Source organism: Bubalus kerabau, chromosome 11, assembly GCF_029407905.1.
Source record: "Bubalus kerabau isolate K-KA32 ecotype Philippines breed swamp buffalo chromosome 11, PCC_UOA_SB_1v2, whole genome shotgun sequence".
NCBI lineage: Eukaryota > Metazoa > Chordata > Mammalia > Artiodactyla > Bovidae > Bubalus > Bubalus kerabau.
In genome coordinates, this window is record NC_073634.1 from 100,982,978 (window position 1) to 101,006,017 (window position 23,040).

General features: G+C 45.0%; 3 protein-coding genes and 1 non-coding gene across 8 annotated transcripts in view; 2 read left to right on the forward strand and 2 right to left on the reverse strand.

Annotated features, from left to right (window-relative positions):
* Positions 1 to 983: 983 nt before the first annotated feature.
* ZNF79 (zinc finger protein 79) lies at positions 984 to 19,825 on the forward strand. Of its 3 annotated transcripts, none has more exons than XM_055541205.1 (5): positions 984 to 2,561; positions 8,303 to 8,391; positions 10,414 to 10,540; positions 11,065 to 11,160; positions 15,844 to 15,976. In XM_055541205.1, the coding sequence occupies exons 1-5, from the start codon at positions 2,546 to 2,548 to the stop codon at positions 15,885 to 15,887; spliced, it is 372 nt and encodes a 123-aa protein (XP_055397180.1). In that variant the 5' UTR covers positions 984 to 2,545; the 3' UTR covers positions 15,888 to 15,976. The 3 variants fall into 3 exon arrangements, with proteins under 3 accessions (XP_055397180.1, XP_055397177.1, XP_055397178.1); XM_055541202.1 differs by having other exon boundaries at positions 2,165 to 2,561; positions 15,539 to 19,825; XM_055541203.1 differs by lacking the exon at positions 10,414 to 10,540 and having other exon boundaries at positions 2,169 to 2,561; positions 15,539 to 19,825.
* On the reverse strand, positions 18,686 to 22,983 carry RPL12 (ribosomal protein L12). The gene is made up of 7 exons (XM_055541206.1): positions 22,743 to 22,983; positions 22,099 to 22,172; positions 20,392 to 20,490; positions 19,998 to 20,079; positions 19,339 to 19,425; positions 18,894 to 19,006; positions 18,686 to 18,736 (listed from the first exon to the last, which is right to left on the reverse strand). Exons 1-7 carry the CDS (start codon positions 22,966 to 22,968, stop codon positions 18,731 to 18,733), a joined length of 687 nt encoding a protein of 228 aa, XP_055397181.1. The 5' UTR covers positions 22,969 to 22,983; the 3' UTR covers positions 18,686 to 18,730.
* LOC129623917 (small nucleolar RNA SNORA65) lies at positions 19,510 to 19,638 on the reverse strand. Its single transcript, XR_008700666.1, has one exon. It is a non-coding gene; the product is annotated as a small nucleolar RNA SNORA65 (small nucleolar RNA).
* The window catches only part of LRSAM1 (leucine rich repeat and sterile alpha motif containing 1), a 34,033-nt gene continuing 33,946 nt past the window's right edge, over positions 22,954 to 23,040 (forward strand). For 2 of the 3 annotated variants that reach the window (XM_055541198.1, XM_055541196.1), the window contains exon 1: positions 22,967 to 23,020. The gene's annotated coding sequence lies outside the window, so the exon portion shown is untranslated. Of the gene's footprint in view, positions 23,021 to 23,040 lie in introns of all 3 variants that reach the window. The other variant, XM_055541197.1, reaches the window with a different exon arrangement.

Consider the following 23,040-nt stretch of genomic DNA (forward strand, 5'->3'; position numbering starts at 1 on the left):
GCGAGAGGAGAAGGGGACAACAGAGGATGAGATGGTTGGATGGCATCACCGACTCTATGGACATGAGTGAGTAAACTCCGGGAGTTGGTGATGGTCAGGGAGCCTTGGCATGCTGCAGTCCATGGGGTTGCAAAGAGTCAGACACGACTGAGCAACTGTACTGACTGACTAATGATTTTTCCAGTAGTCATGAATGGATGTGAGAGTTTGGCCATTAAGAAAGCTGAGCGCCAAAGAACTGATGCTTTCAAAGTGTGATGTTGGAGAAGACTCTTGAGAGTCCCTTGGGCAGCAAGGAGACCAAACCAGTTAGTCCTAAAGGAAATCAACCCTGAGTATTCATTAGGACTGATGCTGAAGCTGAAGACGTAATACTGTGGCTGGCTACCTGATGTGAAGAGCGGACTCACTGGAAAAGACCCTGATGCTGGGACAGATTTGAGGGCAGGAGAAGGGGGGCAACAGGATGAGATGGTTGGATGGCATCACCAACTCAATGGACTTGACCTTGAACCAACTCCTGGAGATAGTGAAGAACAGGGAAGCCTGGTGTCCTGCAGTCCATGGGATCCCAAAGAGTCAGGCAGGACTGAGCAACTGAACAAACTGAGACCTGAAGCACTCTGCTACCTCCCAGTGGCCACAGGTGAGTTTGCAAGATTAAGGCAGGAAACCCTCTGCTACCTCCTAGTGGCTATTAGGCGTTTAGCACCTACTTAGCCTGTGGCATGGGCAGAACACATCAGCTAGACGAGCCCACTAAGCCCAGAAATGCAGGCAGCCTCTGGAAGCTGGAAAAAGCAATGAAAGAGACTCTCTGCCTAGAGTTTCCAGAAGGAACATAGCCCAGAAAATACCTTGATTTTAGCCCAGGGAGATCCATCTCAGCCTTCTGATCTCCAAAGTTATAAGCCTAAAAATCACATAAGCCTAAGGTTCAGTTCAGTTTACTTGCTCAGTAGTGTCTGGCTCTTTGCGACCCCACGGACTGGTCACATGGATCACAGCCTTGTCTAACTCAAAGAAACTATGAGCTATGCCGTGTAGGGCCATCCAAGATGGACGGGTCATGGAGGAGAGTTCTAACAAAACGGTCCACTGGAGAATGGAATGGCAAACCACTCCAGTATTCTTAAGAATGCCATCAACAGTAGGAAAAGCCAAAAAGATATGACACTGAAAGCCTGAGGTAGAGAAGGGCTTATCTCAGAGATCTGTGGGTGTCAGTTGTCTCATGCAGTAAACCCCAGTAAGTTCACAGAAGACCCCACAAAGTTAGTATTGGGAAAGACACTACCACCGGTGATTAAGAGGGACAGAGACAAAATGGAAAGAGGTTCAGGACCCCCAAACTCATTTCTGCTGCCCAAGTAATACATTTTTATCTCCTTAACGTCAAAAAATGTCTCTAAAACTAAATTGATAATTACAAAATTGCTTGATTAGTGAAGATCAACAGGCTTGTGGGAAATTTTCATCAATGCTCTGAGGAAGCCCACTTTGAAATACCCCCTTTGGCAGCACAGAAGCCACCAAGGGCCTATTCAGGAAACTCCTCCCTCCATAATTCTGGTCGAACTCTATTAAAGTGTGCTCCTGCCCCTGAAATTACTGAAAGACGTTCCCTCCTGCTGATGGATACTTTGAGTGTTCCAAGCCAACCTGTGACTGCCCTGTTCACACTGAGGGGGCCCTCATTTCCTTTAATCCCCCTTCCCCAAACTCTACGTAGGGCTTACGAAGACCAGTGAAGGTGGCTGGGGTTGGGCCCTGAGCTGAAGGACTGGCGAGAGGACCTCGCTGAGCCGCAGTCCTGGGCACGTCAAATCATTGAGAAACCAGGCGCTCAGCGACGATGCGTATTAGCGCCTGCGCTAAAAACACCGCTCCCGGAGCCTTAGCCGCCAAGTTGCTTCCTTATCCAAGACGCCCGAATCATTCGATTCGGTGGCTGGACCTCTGCATGGCATGTACAACAAAGCGTGACGGGAAACACATTCTGGGAGCAGGAGCAGCCGGAAGCCTAGCTAGGAAATACGGTCACGAAGGCAATATGGTCCACGAAAGTGTGTGGGTCACAGGCTCGTACCTAGAGCGAGAAGAAGCCCTCGGTCGGCAACAGGGCGCAGCGATTTCTGGGAGTTGGAGTCCCGTGCGCAAGGAGGCATGTGCGCATGTCCGGAAGTGACGCTTTTAAGGCGCGTCCCCCTTTGGCCCAGAAGCGGGCCTGTGACCACATTTTCTGAGCTCCAAGCGGTAGTGGTGGCCTGGAGCCTTTTCACGTAGAGGGCAGCGGGCTCTAGAGTTCCGCTAGAGACCGAGTCGGCGATTGCGTCACGGGCTCCCCAGCCGAGGCCCGGCTGTGGCTGTGGAGACAATGAAAGACCCGCCGGACAGGACGGACCCGGCTCAGCCCCGCAGTCTCAGATCCGGCCGTTGAGGGGAGAGGCCTGAGAGAAGAGCCCAAAGCGGGGCTGGGCCCGCAGTGAAGCGACGCCGACCCTCAGAGAACTGTTGGCAGGCAGTGGCCCAAGGTGGGACCCAGATGCTGGAGGAAGGAGGTGAGAAGGAGTGTTGGAGCGGTTCGTGGCTTCCAGCCTGCGCGCCAGTACTGCTGTGTGACACGGTTCCGAACTTAGCGGTTATCCTTTCCACAAGTAGTTGGGGACGGTCCTTTTTTGAATAATTATGGGGTCAAAAAATTTGAAGAGCTCAGTCCTGAATCCTCTCTTTGAGTATTCTGTTCCTGACTCTGATTTGTGGACGTACCTATGGCATTAAAAAGTAGAAGTGGGCCCTGGAAAGGAAAATGGGACGTGCTCAGGGCCTCCTCTGTTCCTTCTGATCTTCCAGCCCTCTTGAAGCAACCAGGGATACTCAGAATGGGAGCCTGTTGGCTTCCCGTCACACTGAGGGTGGGTTCAACCCAGTTGGATTGTGAAATCTTGGCGAATCCTGGGAATTTAGAATCAGAAGGCTAGGATTCCTGTTTAAGCTGGGGGGTACCAGCCAGGTCTCTTGATCTGTGTTTCTTCATTGAGGGAAAAGTAAAATGACGTTAACTACCTCGTTCACCTCTAAGAACTGTAAGCATCAAATCAAATGATGCTTTTGAAAGCACCTTGAGTGCTTTACAGAACAGAACAAATGTGTATGTAATAGTAACCACGGGGCACTGCCGTCCTCCGCTAGACCGAGAATTGGTCTGTCACTCACCGAGTGCAGTTTCGCATCCAGCATTTCATGTTGTCTTCCCTCAGAGACCCGGGAACACGAGCAGGATGGTTATCGTCCTCCCATAGTACCAGAGGTGAAAATAAGTACAATGGATAGGTACAGCTCAGTAACGTGAAGTCTGTACTAAGACCAGTGTTCAGACTTGTTTACTTTTTTTAGAGTTGTTTCTGGGGACTACACTAAGACTCTTGTTTGTTTGTTTGTTTTTTAATTGAGATATAATTTTCATGCTATAATATTCGATTTGAAAGTATACAGTTCAGTGGCTTTTATTATGTGCACAAAGTTAGGCAACCATCGCCACTATTTAATTCCAGAACATTTTCATCATCTCAAAAAGAAACTGGCATTACCTCACAGTCTCCTTTCCCCCTAGTCCCTGGCCAACTATTCATCGTTCCGTCCCTATGAGTTTGCCTATTCTGGACATTTCATGGAAGTAGAATCATACAGTACATGTGTCTGGGTTCTTTCATTTAGTATATTTCAAGGTTCATCATGTCGTAACGAAGAAATGTACTTCCTTTTTATGGCCAAATAATATTCCATCACATGGATTATACCATGTTTTTGTTTATCTGTGCCTCAGGTGATGGACATCTGAGTGGTTTCCAGTTTGCACTATTATGAATAACGTTATAAACATGCATGCAAACCTTTTCGTTTGGACATATTTTCATTTTGCTAGCTTTTATACAGGAAGCAACAGTTAGAACTGGACATGGAACAACAGACTGGTTCCAAATAGGAAAAGGAGTACATCAAGGCTGTATATTGTCACCCTGCTTATTTAACTTCTATGCAGAGTTCATCATGAGAAACGCTGGGCTGGAAGAAGCACAAGCTGGAATCAGGATTGCCAGGAGAAATCTCAATAACCTCAGATATGCAGATGACACCACCCCTATGGCAGAAAGTGAAGAGGAGAGTGAAAAAGTTGGCTTAAAGCTCAACATTCAGAAAACGAAGATCATGGCATCTGGTCCCATCACTGCATGGGAAATAGGTGGGAAACAGTGGAAACCGTGTCAAACTTTATTTTTGGGGGCTCCAAATCACTGCAGATGGTGATTGCAGCCATGAAATTAAAAGATGCCTACTCCTTGGAAGGTAAGTTATGACCAACCTAGATAGCATATTCAAAAGCAGAGACATTACTTTGCCAACAAAGGTCCATCTAGTCAAGGCTATGGTTTTTCCAGTGGTCATGTATGGATGTGAGAGTTGGACTGTGAAGAAAGCCGAGTGCCGAAGAATTGATGCTTTTGAACTGTGGTGTTGGAGAAGACTCTTGAGAGTCCCTTGGACTGCAAGGATATCCAACCTAAAGGAGATCAGTCCTGGGTGTTCTTAGGAGGGACTGATGCTAAAGCTGAAACTCCAATACTTTGGCCACCTCATGTGAAGAACTGACTCATTGGAAAAGACTGATGCTGGGAGGGATTGGGGGCAGAAGGAGAAACAGACAACAGAGGATGAGATGGCTGGATGGCATCACCGACTCGATGGACATGAGTTTGGGTGAACTCCGGGAGTTGGTGATCGACAGGGATGCCTGGCGTGCTGCAATTCATGGAGTCACAAAGAGTCGGACACGACTGAGCGACTGAACTGAACTAAACTGAGGGTTTATACTTAAAGGAGGAATTACTGTGTAACTATAGTAACTCTGTTTAACTTTCTGAGGAACTATGAGACTGTCTTCCACAGTGGCAGCACCATTTCACATTTCCAGTGGCAGTGTATGCGAATTTCAGTTTCTGTACTTCCTCACCAGGCTTTCCTGGTGGCTCAGTGGTAAAGAATCCCCTGCCAATGCCGGAGACACGGATTTGAGCCCTAGTTCAGAAGATCCCCTGGAGAAGGAAATAGCAACCCACTGTCAGGAAATCCCACGGACAGAGGAGCCTGACGGGCTACAGTCTCAGAGTTAGACACGACTTAGCGACTGAGCACATAGGCATTCACACATCCTCATCAGTACTTTATTTAAATGCGTCTTTTTTATTTTAGCCATCTTAATGGGTGTGAAGTGGTATCTTACAGTGGTTTGATATGTATTTCTCCAGTGGCTAAAGATGTTGAGCATCTTTTCATATACTTTCTATCTTTTGTATCTTATTTAAATATCTACTCAAATCCATTGCTCATTTTTAAGTTGGATTATTTGTCCTTCTTTGTTGGGTTTTTAATATAGAGAATTCTGTATGTATTTTGGATATTAGACCCTTAGAAGTTGTATGATTTGCAGGTCTTTTCACTTTGATGGTGTCCTTTAAAGCACAAAGTTTTTGATTTTTATGAACTCCCACTTAATTGTTTTTCCTTGTACTTTTGATATCATGCCTAATAAACCTATTGCCTAATCAGGAGTTATAAAGATTTATATTTTCTTCTAAAAGTTTTAGCTTTTACATTTAAGTCTGATCCATTTGGGGTTCATTTTTATGGATGGTGTGAGGTAGGAGTCCAGCTTCATTCTTTTACTTGTAGATACCCAGGTGTCCCCCCTCTATTTTGTTGAAGAGAAATTTAATTTCTTCACTCCTGTTGAAAATAAGTTGTCCATAAATGTATGGATTTATTTCTGGACTCTGAGTTCTTCTTCACTGATCTGTCTATCCATTACCAGTACCACCCTACTTTAATTTACTGTTGCTTTGTGGAAAGTTTTGATATTGTGAATATGAGTCTTCCACCTTTTGTTCTTTTTCCAGATTGATTGTTCTATGTCCCATGCGTCTCCATATAAATTTTAGGAGCAGCTCCTAAATTTTTATTGAACAAAACAGCTGGGGTTTTGATAGGACTGCATTGACTCCAAATTAATTTAGTGAATTTTGCAATCTCAGGATTATTGTCTTTCAGTCCATGAACGTGGAATGGCTTTTCATTTATTTAGATCTTCTGTAGTTTCCAAAATATACAAGCAGCTAATATAACTCAATACCAGAAAAACAAACAACCCAATCAAAAAGTGGGAAAAAGACCTAAACAGAGATTTCTCCAAAGAAGACATACAAATGGCTAACAAACACATGAAAAGATGCTCAGCATTGCTCATTATTAGAGAAATGCAAATCAAACCTACAATGAGATATCACCTCACACTGGTCAAAATGGCTATCATCAAAGTCTACAAATAATAAATGCTGGAAATTGTGGGGAAAAAAGGGAACCCTCTTGCACTGTTTGTGGGAATGTAAATTGATACAGCCACTATGGAAGACGGTATGGAGATTCCTTAAAAAATTAGGAATAAAACCACCATATGACCCAGCAATCCCACTCCTAGGTGTACACCCTGAGGGGAAAAACAAATGGAGAAAAACACATATATCCCATTGTTCATTGCCGCACAGTTTACAATAGCTAGAACATGGAAGCAACCTAGATGTCTGTCAACAGATGAATGGATAAGTTGTGTTACTTATACACAATGGAATATTACTCAGCCATAAAAAGGAATGCATTTGAGTCAGTTCTAATGAGATGGATGAACCTAGAACCTATTATACAGAGTGAAGTACGTCAGAAAGAGAAAGATAAACATCGTATTCTAACTCATATTTACGGAATCTAGAAAAATGATACTGAAGAATATATTTACAGAGCAGCAGTGGAGAAACAGACATAGAGAACAGACCTATGGATATGGGGAGAGGGGGAGATGTATGGAGAGAGTAACATAAAACTTACATGACCATCTTTAAAATAGCTGTTTTTAAAAATACTTTGCTGTGTGGCTTAGGAAACTCATATAGGGGCTCTGTATCAACCTAGAGGGGTGGGATGGGAGGGAGACGAAGGGAAGTTCAAAAGGGAGGGGATATATGTATACTTATGGCTGATTCTGTTGCAGTTTGATAGAAAACAACAAAATTCTGTAAAGCGGTTATCCTTCAATAAATAAATTTAAAAAAAAGAATCAGACAAAAGATTAAAAAAAAATTTGGTAGTTTTCAGTGTAATGTCCTGCACTTCTTATATTCAGTTTATTCCTAGGTGTTTTGTTCTTTTAATGCTCTTTTAAGTTTCGTTTCTAGATTGTTCATTGCTAGTTATAGAAATATAGTTGGAGAACTATTTATTCAATTCTTTGCCCATTTTTAATTGAGTTGTCTGTTATTGTTTGTTGACATTGTATCCTGCAAGCTTGCTGAACTTGTTTAGCTACGCTAGTTTTTCCTGTTGATTCTTAGGATTTTCTGTGTACAAAATCATGCTATTCACAAATAGAGTTTAAATTTTCCTTTCCAATCTGGATGCGTTTGATTTGTTTGTTTATTTGCTTGATTTTGCCTAAGTGCTCTGGCTAGAACTTCCAGTGTAACACTGACTAGAACTGACAAGAGCTGACATCTTTGTCTTGTTCCTGATCTTAGAGGAAAAGCATCAGTCTTTAGCTCTGGGCTTTTTGGAAATGGCTCTTATTAAGTTAAGGAAGTCCCCTTCTGTTCCTGGTTTATTGGAGGTGTATTATAGTGAAAGGTATCAGATTCTCTTAAATAGGGCGTTGACTGAGATGATCGTATGGGTTCCCCGCCCCCTGCCTTTGTATTAATATAATATATTATAGATTGCTTTTCATGTGTTGAAGCAACCTTGCATTCCTGGGGTGAATCCCACCTGGTCACTACCTCTTCTTTTGATTAAGCAAATGTCTTTAATTTGCAGAACCACTTTCTCCAAAGAACTTATTGATAATAGTTGTACGCTGTATATTTACACTCCAGGCATTGTGTCAGCTGCTCTGTCTGCGTTTAAATCTTCACAGGAAGTTTACAAGGGATCACGTAGCAAAGTTGCTGGGAAGTGGTGGATCTGGAATGCTTGCGAGTCTTGACGCTTTAATGCCTCTCTGTGTCTGAGTGGATTGATGGAACTTCTGAGCTGGAAAAGGAAATGCGAAAATTTATACCCATTGCAGTTCTGCAAATTCAGCCCCACTGAGTCCTGGGAACTATAATCATCTGAACACGCTCTTCAGAGTGAGAATGTGAGGCTTTCTAGTTTGGTGAACTGTGAACTTTTTTGCCTCATTGGTTTCTTTCTCTTCCTCCAGAACCACCTTCTCCAGACCCTGCCCTTCCCCAAGAGGAAGACACAGAGGAGGAAGGAATGGCAGCTGGTCTCCTCACAGCAGGGCACCAAGTAAGTTGGAAATTTACTCCAAGAAGCAATCTTTAAAAAAAAAAAAAACTAAGGGTGCTTTTGGTTTTTGATTACAAAAGGCACTCATGTTCTTTGTAGAAACCCTGGAAAATGTGGACAACATACTACCCACCCCCCAAGTCACCCTTACTCCTACACAAGTAACACTTAACATTTTCATTTGTGGCCTTTTAGATACTTTTGTTGTTGTTGTTTTCCCAGAGACAATTTGTCCTGCTTTGAAACCTTTTTATTTCTACTTAGTAGAATTGGATTAATATTTCCCCCATTTTGTTAAGAGTATTTTACAGAATTATTTCCAATAAACTCCATTTCATAGTCCTTCTGTGAAGGTAAAAACTGTCTTCTCCCTTTCTTTTTCTTGACTAGGAATTGGTCTGTCTTCATTTTTAGAAAGTCTGCTCCTGGATTTCCTCATCAATTCCAATCTTTATTAAAAAAAAAAATTTTAGTAGTTTTATTTTTTTGCTTCTGCTTTCCTTAGATTTATTTTAAAATTAATATTTTTAACCTCTTGAGTTGAATCCATAATTTATTTTCTTCCTTTTTTGTTCAGATATATTGAATGTTTTTGGCTCTGATCTTAATTTTTTTAGATGTGCCAAAATTGTGGCTTTGGTTTCTTGTCTGCACATGTGGCTGGTCTGTGCCCCATGGAGGATAAAGTTTGTGTCTCTTCTCCACACAAAACATGCAGGTATAGTGTAATTGCAGGGTGTAGGACTTTACAACTCTATAAGCTCAACCTTATTAACTTACTCATTTCTTCCATACCTTTATTTTTTGGTTTATTTTGTATTAACTCTGTCAGCAACTGAGCTATTTAACATCTCTCATGGCTGTCATATTTTACATTTCTCCTTGTATTTCCTACAGTTTTTCCCTTATGAATTATATATTTGTTATTTGGTTCATAACCCTTATATCTCCATAGTGGATTTTACTCTCTTGATTTCTATAAAAAGACCCCCCCATGTTTTTAAATATTTCATTGTTTTTAAAAATGACCCTTTGTCCCATTTAAAGCATTTCTCAGTGTGAAGATGTATTGGAAGGACAGGTAAAATTAGAAATCAGGAGATTAGTTAAGATTTGGGAAATGCTACTGGCTTAAAACAAGGCAGTGGTAGGGAGGTGGACAGAAATGTGTGAATTCTCATGCTATTGGGGAGGAAGAATGAACATGCATTTGACTTGTGGGGAACTGCAGGGAACGGAAAGATAACATCCAGGTGTCTGACATAGCCAGCAAGGTACATGAAGGTACCCTTTCCTAAGCTGATAATAGATAAGGATGTCCGCGCCTCCATGCCTGTGCTCACGATGCCTCCCCTGCCTTGGATAGCCTTTTCTTTCTCCATCTGAGGAACCTGCTCCTTCAAGGCCAACTTAATGGTTGCCTTCTCTCTCTGCGGTCTTCCCTGAGTGTCCTACCCCTGCCCTCCAACTAGGATTCCTCTTCCATTATCCTAGTAACTAGAATATCCCTCTCTTTCACACATTGTTACAGGTGGTTGCAAACATGCCTGGCTGTCCTGCTTACTGCAAGATGTCTGAGTTCATGGGAATATTTATTAAACGTTCTGCAAACATTCATCATTCACGTTCTTTGCTGATTTGCAGCTGATTCTTTGCCACATAAAGTCACACATTCTAATTTTGTTTTCTCTATGTTGGTACTTTTAATTCCTGAGCACCTGTTAGTTTCTGCCCAATTACTGCTCATATATATATACATATATTTCTTTCTATTTATATATAAAGTCTGCAAGAATAATACACATTGAAGACAGAGAGACTGTTATTTATTTTCATGCATCAGTATCCAGTATAGCGTTAAGCATATAGGAAGTGATCAGTGGTGCTTTTCTGGAACTACCCCAAGTCCTTTCAGAGACCTATAATAGGTTCACTAACCACCACACCCAGAGCCGCCAGCCTCCCTCCCTCCTCACATTCTAAGGGCTCTGGGCAAGAAGGACACTGTGCTTGTTCTTTCAGGGATCCACACCTTTCAGCAGTGTGACTGTAGATTTTACCCAGGGGGGATGGAGGCAGTTGGCCCCTGCTCCGAGGGACAGGTTCGAGGAAGGGATGCCAGAAAATTCGAGAAACCTGGTCTTACTGGGTAAGGAAACCATTCAAAATTCAGAATTTGTTCAGTTCTGAAAATCTGTGGTGCTTCCCAGTCTTGAGTGAGCCTGGGTGGCTCTGATGCACCGGAGGGACAGTGTTTTTTCCTCCTCATTCACTAGTGAAAGGTCTCTGCATTCTGGGTTGGGAAAGAGGCAGTTTCATTTTGTTCCCCCTTGAGGCTGTACCTCCACATTTTCTTCTTTCCCAGGAGGGGTCCTCCATAGTCAGTTAGTTCCCATCTTCCTAAGTAACTTGTTTTATGGGCTTGCTTAGCTCTCTGACTTGACCCCTTCTTGAGGCTATTTCTTTATCTCTTTTCAGAAGTGCTGTACCAAGACTTCAGCACCATCATCTGTCTTATTACTGCTGTGTCCCCTAGTGCCCAGCACCAAGTCAGTGCTTAGTATATTTATTGAGTGAATGAAATGAATGACCTGTTTCATCTCCCCCAGTTCTGGGTAGCTATTTATACTTAGGGCAGATCTCTAAAGTCCACTTCTTTTCCCCTTTAAATAGGACTTCCAGTTTCCCAACCTGGTATGAACTCCCAGTTGGAACAAAGGGAAGGTTCATGGATGCTCGAGAGAGACGGCCTAAGGAACGCCTGTCCAGGTGAGTGAGCAAGGCAGAGTCTCAGGAGCAAAAGCCCCTTTGAAAACATTTGAATATTTTAACAACAGGGGAGGTAAGTATTGCTATCTCACTTTTATAGATGAGGAAAATAAAGCTGAGAGAGGCTGACTCGCTGGTTCAGAGCCTCCCAGCTAGAAAGTGGCCAGGCTGGGTTTGAAGCAACACTAATCAGACTCCAAAGGCCTCTGTTCCATACCATCGCCTCAGTCTCCCCAAGCTGGGAGGTATTGCTGGCCCCCAGGAAATGAGAGTCATCTTCGCTGGCCCAGCACATCCCCTGCTTCAGGTTCACCTCGCTGAGGATCTCGGGTGCCCAGCTTTACCCATCCTTGCTGTGACACCTGCTGCTGCTCCCCTGTCTGACTGACTGTTGAATTCTGCACCCCATCTTCACAGCCATGCTGGGATTTTCTAAAGAGCTGACACGAAGAAACTCAGGAAAAACAAAAGCACAGGAAACCATAGTTTCTATGTATGTTTATGTCTTACTGCTCATCTAAGGCTGCTCACTCCACCCTCACCTTCATATTTCAGCCCTTGCAGGTAAATGACCTCTGGCAGGGCCTGTGGTCAGGCCCAGCTATGGCACGGCAGCTACTTTTGATATTTTGAAACTTAAAGCATCAGAGGTACAAATGAACTTAACAGCTTTAAGGTGACAAAATTTTAAATTTTTCTAAAAATTCGGCCTATTGCTTTTATATCTGATTATGGTTGCTATAAGTCAATGAAAACAAAACAAAGCCTTTGGCTTATTTTCCACAGGGTTTATCTGCACTCTCGTCTTCCCATTTTAGCCTCTCTCTAAGCAGCCTGTCACACCTCAGTCCTTGTTGTAACTGCAGGCACCATTCACACTTGCTGAAATACTTCCCTTCACAGGGAGCCTGGATCCCCTGCTGCTTCCTTCCCCCTCACCACACGCCTTCCCAGCTCACCATCCTTGTTAGGCAGGACCTTTTCCCCTGAGTCCCGAGACCCTGTATAGAACTTCAGAGATGAAATGCAGGATTTTATGGCAGTAACTGCATTTTCCTGGGAAAAGGCTTCTTCAGTCTCAGAGGGGTTCTGAAGAAACCCTCAGAAAAGGTTACTGAAGAAGATTCAGATCGCCAAGTTACGAGAAACAAAAGTTGGGAAAAGGTGTTACCATGAAAAATCTGTGCCTTAAGGTATTAGTGTAGAGTATTAGTGTGGAAGCAACTTTGGATATGGACCCATGAAAGATACACCAGGAGCTGGCTTGCTGCATATCAAGTACATGGACTCAGAGTAAATCACTAAATTGTGGTCATCTGTTTCTATATCTCAAAAATGTAGATAACAAAACCTGTCTTACTTAACAACACTAATACATATGAAAAAGCTATTCACAGTGTAGGACTGTATAAATTCTGTGATAAGTGAAGTGATCGGAGGAGTTTTAAATCCGACTGTTAGAGTAACTAAAACACTGCCCCTGGGGGTGTTCTACCTCTGCTCTGAGGCCCCACAGAGCACCTGGGCATCGCCGAGCCTCATGGGCGGGTTCAGGGTTCCCTGTTATTCCATCCCGCCCTTCCACAGTAACAGACAGACCCAAGGCTTGGATGTGCCTTTGCCTCACTCCTTGGTCCATGCCTGGGGTTGTTTTATTAATAGCAATTGGAGGTGTAACAGAGGAGAAGATTGAGTCCCTGCTTATATACTAGCGAGGAACATAAATAAAGTGAGTAAACAAAATAACTGTTAGAATATTGAAGAGTAGTGAGTACTGTAAGAATGGGAATACCAGTGAAGGCTATTCTAGATTAGATGAATAGGAAAGACCACTTTGAGGAGGTGACATTGGAGCTGAGATCTGAAGGAAGAGAATGAGCCAGCTGTTTGAGTGTCTGGATAAGGAACATCCTGGGCCACACCGTGTGTTGAAGCTTTGAGTGGAAATGAGTTTTAACTTGTGTTAGGATCAGAAGACCCTAGGACTCAGTAAACAAAAGAGAGTGCTGGGCAGAGCAGCAGATCATAAAAGACTCAGAGGCCATGGAAGACGTTCAGGTTTTATCCGAGGAGGAAGACAGGAAGCCACTGAAGGTGTTGAGCACAAAAAGGATAATGTTTGATTTGTGTTTGAGAAGATAACCTGTGGAGACTAGGCTTTGAGGGTTAAAGACCAGAAGCAGGGAGATCAGTTAGGACATAACAATAAGAGGATGGTGGTGGGTCAGGACAAAGATTCAGGGCATACTTGGTGTTATAGCCAACAGGACTCACTAGGGATTGGATATGAGAGACAAGGCATTAACGGTGACCCTGGTCTGAGCAGTTGGGTGAATGGAAAGGCTGACTAAGTCACTGACTAGAAAGGGAAAATCACCACTTCTATCTTTGGGTATATTCGGTTTGAGATATTATTAGACTGTCTTACACAGGAGCCGGCACTCAGGGAAGAGGTGAGCTGAGGCAAGACAGTTCATGACCATCACATGGTCTTTTTTATTTGGTCTCTGTGGCCGGGCATGCCGTATCTTAGTTCCCCAACCACGGATCGAACCTGTGCCCCCTGCAATGGAAACACAAGAGTTCTAACCTGTTAGTCCTAACCTAACCTTAATTGCTCCTTTCTCCTACTGTTTCTTTTATTACCACTTTTCTTCTTTCCATCTTTCACTCAGATAAGACAGTCAGTTTTTGAGGGCTGTCAGAGTCATCTAAGGCCTAATACCAAGTGACATAGAGATACCCTCAACCCAAAACAGGGACTTCTGTGCTCTTGGTAGACTGGGCTTCAAATGCACATGCAACTTATAGGGAAAACTGCTTAATGGGAAACATATTTACAAGACAAAGGTTCAAGATAATAACAAGCAGTCATAGAACACTTGCTGTTTCTCAGGTGTGTTCTGGGTCATTTGTGTTTTAGCTCATTTAGTTCTCATAATTCTGTAAGAGAGCTACATTCACAGATAATAAATCCAGGGTATAGTAATTTGCCCAAAGTCGTATCAATAGTAGGAGGTAGGGCCAAGATTTGAACCCAGGCAGCCTGGGTCGAGGTTCTCTATAGAAATTCAAATAAAGGGCACCTGAAACTAACCCGTTTTCTTAAATAAGGTAGACACAGGAAGAACCATTTCAGGAAAATTGACCCTTGAGAAAAGAAGCTCCATTGCCCTTCCTAAAACTCCACTCCCCTTAGCTATAAGCCTCTATGGAGACAGACAGAGATGTCTGGGACCAGAGGGTTCAATTAGTTTTAACACTTGCCAAATATTATACGTTAACTCACACTTAAAAGTTTTCTCTTAAAATGAATGTGGTCCCAAACAACCCAAAGACAACACAGCTTACCTTCACATTATATAGTTTGCCAGGGTTTTTTCAATAAATACCTTTCTACAAAAGGAATTACAGTGCACAGATTACACACATGACTTAACTGCTAAATAGTGGCTCTTGATTGGCTATACTATAGTCATTCCTTGTTATTAAACATTTAGGTATTTGCTTTTCATTTGACAAAGAATGCAGTGTTGAGAACCAATGATGTCAGTGCAGCTCTATGTAATTTCTCATTAGTTCCTCAGGATAGATTCTTACAAGTGGAATTCTGATGTCAGCATTTTAAATTCTGGACAGGTGCAGCCAGATTGCTCTCCAGAAAGCTCGTCCCTGTTTATGCAGCCACACAGTATGTGACATCCCACCTGCTACACCCTTACCAGCACTCTAGGATTAACCATTTTTTTTGAAATCTTGCTGATTTGATAAGGTGAAAATGTTCATCCTGCTGGCATCAGTCATAAGCTTTTTAAAGTGAATTATCCAAACCTGGTAAGTAGGTTGCCCAAAACCATACTGAGAATTGTGAGAGTAAGAAGACAGCTCAGGACAACCCCAGGACTTGGCAAAAGCACAGGAGAGGTGTGCGTCTGGGGCAGGCTCAGGATCCACTGCTGCTGTTTAGGAAAGGGAGCAGAGGGTGCTCATGTCTTTGAAAAGTTTTCTGGTCACACAGTTTAGAACAGAAGCATCCTGGGGCTTCCCTGCTGACTCATGTGGTAGAGAATCTGCCTGGAAAACAGGCAGCCCAAGTTCAATCCCTGGGTCGGGAAGATTGCTTGGAGAAGGGAATGGCAACCCACTCCAGTATTCTTGCCTGGAGAATCCCATGGACAGAGGAGCCTGGCGGGCTACAGTCCATGGGGTCACAAAGAATTGGACTGAGCGACTAACACTTACATAGGCATCCTGGGTGAAGGGGGTGAAACATGGAACCAGTCCGCAAACAGCTTAGCCCAGCTCCTTCAGCCTTCATATTGCAGTATCTTCTACCGCCAAAAGAATTTTTAAAATTACTTTTCTAAATTTTCCTCAGATTGGAAGATTATATCTGAATCACCACCTGAGCAAGACATTTCTGAAGAATCATTCCAAGATCCAAGTGTAGAGATGCCTTCTGGGGTATCAGAGCACAGAAACAGTGAACTGGGGAAGAGCCTTAATATGAGACCAGTCCTTTCTCCACAACAGAGAGTTCCTACAGAAGTGAGATCCCATAAATGTGACACACACACAGAGAGCTTTGGGAATAATGCAGGTACAGTTAAACCTCACAGAGTGAAGCCGTACACGTGTAACGAATGTGGCAAGGCCTTCAGTTATTGTTCTTCCCTTTCTCAGCATCAGAAGAGCCATACTGGGGAGAAGCCATACGAGTGCAATGAATGCGGGAAGGCCTTCAGCCAGAGTTCATCTCTTATTCAGCACCAGAGGATTCACACCGGAGAGAAACCTTATAAATGCAGTGAATGTGGGAGAGCCTTCAGCCAGAACGCAAACCTTACAAAACACCAGCGAACTCATACTGGAGAAAAGCCCTACAAATGTACTGAGTGTGAGAAAGCCTTCAGTGACTGTTCAGCCCTTGTTCAGCACCAAAGAATCCACACTGGAGAGAAGCCTTATGAGTGTAGCGACTGTGGGAAGGCATTCCGCCACAGTGCAAATCTTACCAACCACCAGCGGACTCACACAGGGGAGAAGCCCTACAAGTGCAGAGAATGTGGGAAGGCCTTCAGCTACTGTGCGGCATTTATTCAGCACCAGAGAATCCATACAGGGGAGAAACCCTACAAATGTAACGCATGTGGGAAGGCCTTCAGCCAGAGTGCAAACCTCACAAACCACCAGAGGACTCACACTGGAGAGAAACCCTACAAGTGTAGTGATTGCGGGAAAGCATTCAGCCAAAGTACAAACCTTATAATCCACCAAAAGACTCACACTGGAGAGAAACCTTATAAATGTAATGACTGCGGGAAATTCTTCAGTGAGAGCTCCGCCCTTATTCGACATCATATAATTCACACAGGAGAAAAGCCCTACGAGTGCAATGAGTGTGGGAAGGCATTTAACCAGAGCTCATCCCTTAGTCAGCATCAGCGAATTCACACTGGTGTGAAACCCTATGAATGTAGCGAGTGTGGGAAGGCCTTCAGGTGTAGTTCAGCTTTCATTAGACATCAGAGACTCCATGCTGGAGAGTAACTGGGAACATAACTGAAGTGGATGGGGACCTGACCGGTAATTCGAAGGCATCTGGGGACATCTGATGTAGAGGCTTAGCCCAGAGCCACATGCAAAAGCACCTTTTAATAGTCACTATTTTACACCTTGCATGTGGTGCTCCTTTATCAACACTTGGTAAGCAGACTGCCCAGCTCCAGTTACACTGTTTTCAAGATTTACCTTTAATTCAGAAACCTTGGTTTATAAAGAATGAGTGAAGGACTTGGTTTGTACGTAAAAGGCCAGGTGTCTTGCAGTGGTCTGTCGTAGTCATCTCTGCTTGAATGAACCAAGAGCAGTGGCTGGGAACAAGTACTCCCCATAACAGGGCCACTAAGGTATCGGATTTGGGGGAGTGGAGTCAAGTGAGGAGGATCCCAGGGCCAATTGTTGCTAGAATGGGGATGGACGAGACTCCCTGATGCACACAGCCTGCACTTTCTGAGCTGTTCAAGGGAACTGTCAAGTGTTTAGTTACTACTGTCAAGAAAAGCCAGGCTGAGGGTGCACCTTCAGCAAGGTGCCTACCTTTAAATGGAGTCCCTGCGGGAGGGAGGGCTTCCCTGGTGGCTCAGCTGGTAAAGAATCCCCCTACAATGCGGGTTCCATCCCTGGGTTGGGAAGATCCCCTGGAGAAGGAACGGCTACCCAGTACACACAAGTTACCTTCTTCCACCTGGAGATAAACCTAAGGCTATTAACTATAATATATATTGTAATATGTATAGTTAACGATAGTCATTAACTATGACTTTCACTTTAGAGGGAGGGCTAACAAGACTGGGGCCATCTGACAGCAGCCATGCTCTCCTGGGTCATTTTTCTTTTTCCCCACCTTCTGACAGCCCAGTTATCTTGGATCAAGTTCTTAAGCCTGTTGGCCTGCTTCTTTCTCCTTTACGCCAGCAGTGTAGATCCTAGCTGCTATAAACGGCTTCCCTGGTGGTCCTGATAGGGATGCTTGATTCCTTAGTGGTCCACTGAGATGGTTGTCACCCAAGGCCTCCAGCTTTGATTCCTTGGTGACTTTGCCCCATGTCTTGGAACCTTTCCTCACTTCCGAGATCTCAGTCCTTCCCAGTAAAGGAAGTTTTCCACAACTGCTTGGAAACCTAAGCTTCCCTGGTGGCTCAGACAGTTTAGTATCTGCCTGCAATGCGGGAGACCCAGCTTCAAACCCTGGGTCAGGAAGATCCCCTGGGGAAGGAAATGGCAACCCACTCCAGTATTCTTACATGGGGAAATTCTATGGACAGAGGAGCCTGGCAGGCTACATATAGTACATGGGGCTGCAAAGCGTCTTGAGTGCACACACAAAACACAAAAGTGGGAGAGAAAAGCAAATACAAATGAAGATCATAGGGCTGCCATTCCTAACCCCTTTTAGTTAAGTACCCAGAAAGAAGCCCCTTCCAGGTTGCTCTTCAAGCTTTTTCTCAGCACTTAGGTGTTTGATGTTCATTTGTTGCATATCAAATCGAGTGAGGAGCTCCAGATATAAAATCAAAAAGAGAACTAAGGGAAAGACAAAGGAGAGTCTTGGAAAAAAAGTCTGTTACTAGTTTAAAGCAAACCCTGAGGGTTTAAACCAGGAACTGCTAACTACATTAGTAGACTTTAACCTCACTTTTACATCAACTTGAGACCAATCAAGGACCATAAACATCAGGTTCTTTGGTTGTCCCATCAGTCATTCTGAGCCGCAGCTGTGTGCTGGGATGGACAGCAAAGCCCTGAGCCTGCAACCCACCAACTGAGTAAACTGGTTTGGGAAGAGCTCCTTCTACACGTATTTTCTGTTATGTTCAACTCCCAAGTTTTCTTTCTGCCCAACAGTATTTCTTGAGGACAGAATTCTGTTGTCCACAGACTGCTGCTTCATCTGTCACCTTGGCCCCAATGACCACAAAGACTAGGCTCCCCCCACAAGGAAGAAGCTACATCAGAAAGTCCACTGGTTGTCAAATGATCCTTTATTTTTCTTTTTCCTTTGCAGTTCTTAACTCTGTGGGGGAAAAAAGAAACCTCTCAGTAACAGGACAAAAAACTTTATCCCCACTATTGAGCATTTCTAGAACTTTCTACAGTATCTCAAAGGATACATTAGCTCCGCCCCCAGTCTTCACCTTAATTTTAACCATATCAGTGCAGAAGCAACTTACAGCAGGGCACTCCACTGCACCACTGTTGATATCATCTATGATGTCATGAGGGTGGCGGCCATCAACATTGCAGCCCACAGACTGGGCGGTCCCCAGGATCTCTTTAATGGTTCCTGTCATTAAGAAAAGGTGGAATCAGAGGGGAAGTCAGTCCCTCGCAATTCTCAGATACCAGAGGGGATACAGGTGAGGAGAGGAACAAGGAATAACTATTTTATGGATTACAGGAATAATTATTACTGCTCCCCTAATCCAAAACTCAGTATTATTTAAAAACTCCAAGTGCAAAACTGGCCACAGATCCCATGATACCCAGACTCAAACCGCAAGACACTCCAATTCCAGGTCTTACAGAGTAAAAAAGCCCCTTCTAATTGGGAAAAGGCCACCAAACGAATACATCTCAAGTTACAACTAAGGTGGCCCCAAACTGTTCTGCTCTTACCAGAAAGTTCTCTAGCTAGAGACCGATGCCGCATCTGCCGGGCAATGTTGACGATCTCATCAAAAGTGATGTTTCCACTGTGCTTAACTGCAGAAAAGAAAAAAGACCAAAAGCTTTGTTACCACCTGAGGCCAGGGCAGGCCACAGTCCATCTTCCCTCATCCATTTCTAACCTGTTCCCATGCTTTCGGCACAGAGTCATCCACATGAAGAACAACCCTGTTTCCTAAGCTGGGGTTATTTTTAGCTCACCACTGGATTGCACCAGCCAACAGAAAACTGGTCAGGTGCAGTGGCGGGTGGCTAGACACAAAATCAAGTTTTGCTAACCTACATGGAAGGGACTGTTCTGAAGAGAAAAGTGACTGAGGTTGGTTAAAGCTGTGCATATGTCACCCAGCTAGGAAGCTGCCCTTCCCCAATTACTGGTTATCTGTTTCTTCACCCTGTTCGACAGTTCCCTCCTCTAAGTCCTGAGGGGCTCTGTTCCACACCAGTGACGGGAGAGCCACAGGGCACTTGTTGGCAGTGCCTGGCTCTGTAACAGCTTAACATCAAACACCTGTGCCATCCCTGTTTCCTTAAAGGGAGCAAGCACAGCTGTCTATTACATTGGACACACCACCACCCACGAATTACCAGGGGGAGAAACCACTCACTGTTTTTCTGCTTCTTTCTGTCCCTTGGTGGTTCCTTGAGGGCTTTGATGATCAGGGCAGAAGCAGAAGGTACCACCTCTATCTGCAGAAGAGATTCTCCATTTGAATAAGCCCTATGCCACCCTCTAACAAGAAAGAACCAGTAATACCATGCACTTTTGCTCTCAGGAACCATGGGCCAGACACTGTTTACCAAATGTACATTCAAGCTAATTTTCACAACCAGAAACACAGCCTACCCTATCCCAGCAAATGCTGATTTGCTCAGTGTCTCAAAAGTGAGAAGAGTTAATATTTAAACCATGCTCTTAAAACATCCCTCCCCACAAATAAAGCTGATTTTAGCACCTGCCTCCCAGGTATCCCCACCTTTGCCTTCCCTCAAACCAAGTACCTGGGCTTGTCTGTTCTGAATGGTCAGTTTCACTGTAATCCTCAGACCCTTCCAATCACCAGTTGCCTTGGCGATGTCATCACCGACCTTTTTTGGAGACTGTAGAAATAAAAGGTATATGATCACACTGTGCCCCAAACGAAATCGATCTGAAAATCTGCCCAGTCCCTCTCACTTGGCGGCACACGAGAAAGCTTTCTGAAACACGTTTAACTGTGCCTACCTAATCAAGGTATCACCATAATTAAACTGGAAAAATGAGGTTTAGTTTATCCAAGGCTGCAACCTTGAGGTTTAAGGCCACAATGGGGCCAGGTCCCTTACCTACCCTTTCCTAAAGATCTATGTGGTATCTTTTACATTGGATCACCAGGGGATCTTTAAAGATACCATGTTCCTGGTGTCTGACCAATCCTAGTCAACCTATGAGGATGCGGTCTGGGCATCTGCACTTTGTAATTCCCTGAAGAGAATGATATAAAGGAGGTTAAGCAATGAAGAACTGAAGCTTTTGAACTGTGTTGTTGGAGAAGACTCTTAAGAGTCCCTTGGGACTGCAAGGAGATCCAACCAGCCCATCCTAAAGGAAATCAGTCCTGAATATTCATTGGAAGGACTGATGCTGAAGCTGAAACCCCAATCCTCTGGCCACCCGATGCAAAGAACTGACTCATTTGAAAAGACCCTGATTCTGGGAATGACTGAAGGCAGGAGGAGAAGGGGATGACAGAGGACGAGATGGCATCACCGACTCAATCAACATGTTTGAGTAAGCTCCGGGAGTTGGTGATAGATAGACAGGGAGGCCTAGGGTACTGCAGTCCATGGGGTCGCAAAGTCGGACATGACTGAGCGACTGAACTGGAGACGTGTCTAGTGAGCGCTAGCTGAGCTAAGGGACAAGGCGGCCACTGCTTAAGCAAAACCATGATGGGATAACTTTTCTGACAGGAGACCACTGCCCAAGTACCTAATTATATTTAAGAAAAAAGGAGCCAAATTAAGTCCAACCCTACGTGTGTTAGTCACTCAGTCGTGTCCGACTCTGCAACCCCATAGACTGTAGTCCACCTGGGATTTTCCAGGCAAGAATACTGGAGTGGGTTGCCGTTTCCTTCTCCAGGACACTAGGTAAAGCCAAGAATATGATCAGTAGATTGAAAGCAGAATTAATACTAGCAACTGTAAAGCAGCTGCCCACAATGCGGGAGACCCGGGTTTGATCCCTGGGTTGGGAAGATCCTCTGGAGAAAGAAATGGCAACCCACTCCAGTATTCTTGTCTGGAAAGTTCCATGAACAGAGAAGCCTGGTAGGCTACAGTCCATGGGGTCACAGAGAGTTGGACACAACTTCACTGTAACGCTCACAAAGGTCTTCATTTCATACCCCATTCAATCCTCCAGCAGCCATATGCCTATTTCCCTAAGAAACAGACCAAGTTATCACTCTTGACTTCAAAAACCTCCTCTATCCCATCCCTCATGTACCCTCAGAGCAGCAACTAAGACACACTGGAAAACTACAGGTTCAAAGTATCAGATTCCACCTTTATATACAACCTTTCTGCAGCAGCTGGTGCCAGTTCAGTGGCTCGGAGGCCTAGTAAGGGATGGCAATCTGTCCCTGTCAACGGCACCTCAAAGGCAATCGTGTCTGCGCAGGCTCGAGTCTTAGTAAGTGCCTCCCTTCCCCGGAGATGACTTACCAGACCCAGAGGGCCGATCTTGGGGGCCAGGGCAGACGTGGCACCGACTTCCCCACCGGTGCACCTCAGGTACACTGGAAGAAAGAAACAATTAGTGCCTCCGCAGAAAGGGCGCCCAAATCACAGCTCTCCCTCCGCAGTCCTCTTGGCGGGCCTTCCCGCACCAGCGTTTGCCTCTTCTGGGAAAAATGCCAAAAGCCTCAGCGGGGAGCAAGGCAGGACACCCTTCCCGCCAAGGCGAGAACCGCTCCAAGCACCACGTGGGACGGCGGCCTTGGGTTCGACCACCGCTGCCGAGGCGCACACCGCATCGGTTTGGGGGCAGCCCCGCCGCCGGTCAACCCAGTTTAGGGAGAAGCGCCCGGAAACAAACCTTACCCTAAGGCGTGCGGGCTGCGAAGCCGCCACAGGTCGTCCGGTCCTCCCTCCCCATCTATACGTGGGGAAGCCGAGGCCCAGAAAGAATAAGAGACTCGGCCACGACCGCACAGCGCCCTGAACGCAGCACCAGAGGGCAGGCCCCTAGGAGGCAGCGGCCTTGAGGCCCGACGTGGGAAAGGCCATAGCGGCGGGAGCCGCGGGCCGGACGGAATACGGGGAGGGATGCCGCATCCCGAAGCCCCGAACACATCTAAAGCACGCACCGACTTTTATCTCGTTGGGGTCGAACTTAGGCGGCATGGTGGAGGCGGCTGGTGTCGGATGAACCCGGATTCGGGACGACCGAAGAAAGTTGCACCTTTGCCTCCTCCGAGCCGAAAGCCGAAAGACCGGAAGGTGGGACTTTTGCGCCGGATATAGACCCGAAAGCGCGACTGTCGCGAGAACTGCCGTCTCCGCCCAACCTTCCAGCGACGCCCTTGCCGCCATATTGCTTGTGGGCAGGCACCTGAGGCTAGCGGCTGGAGAACCCGGCACCGCGGTGAGCTGTGGCTAGGGGGT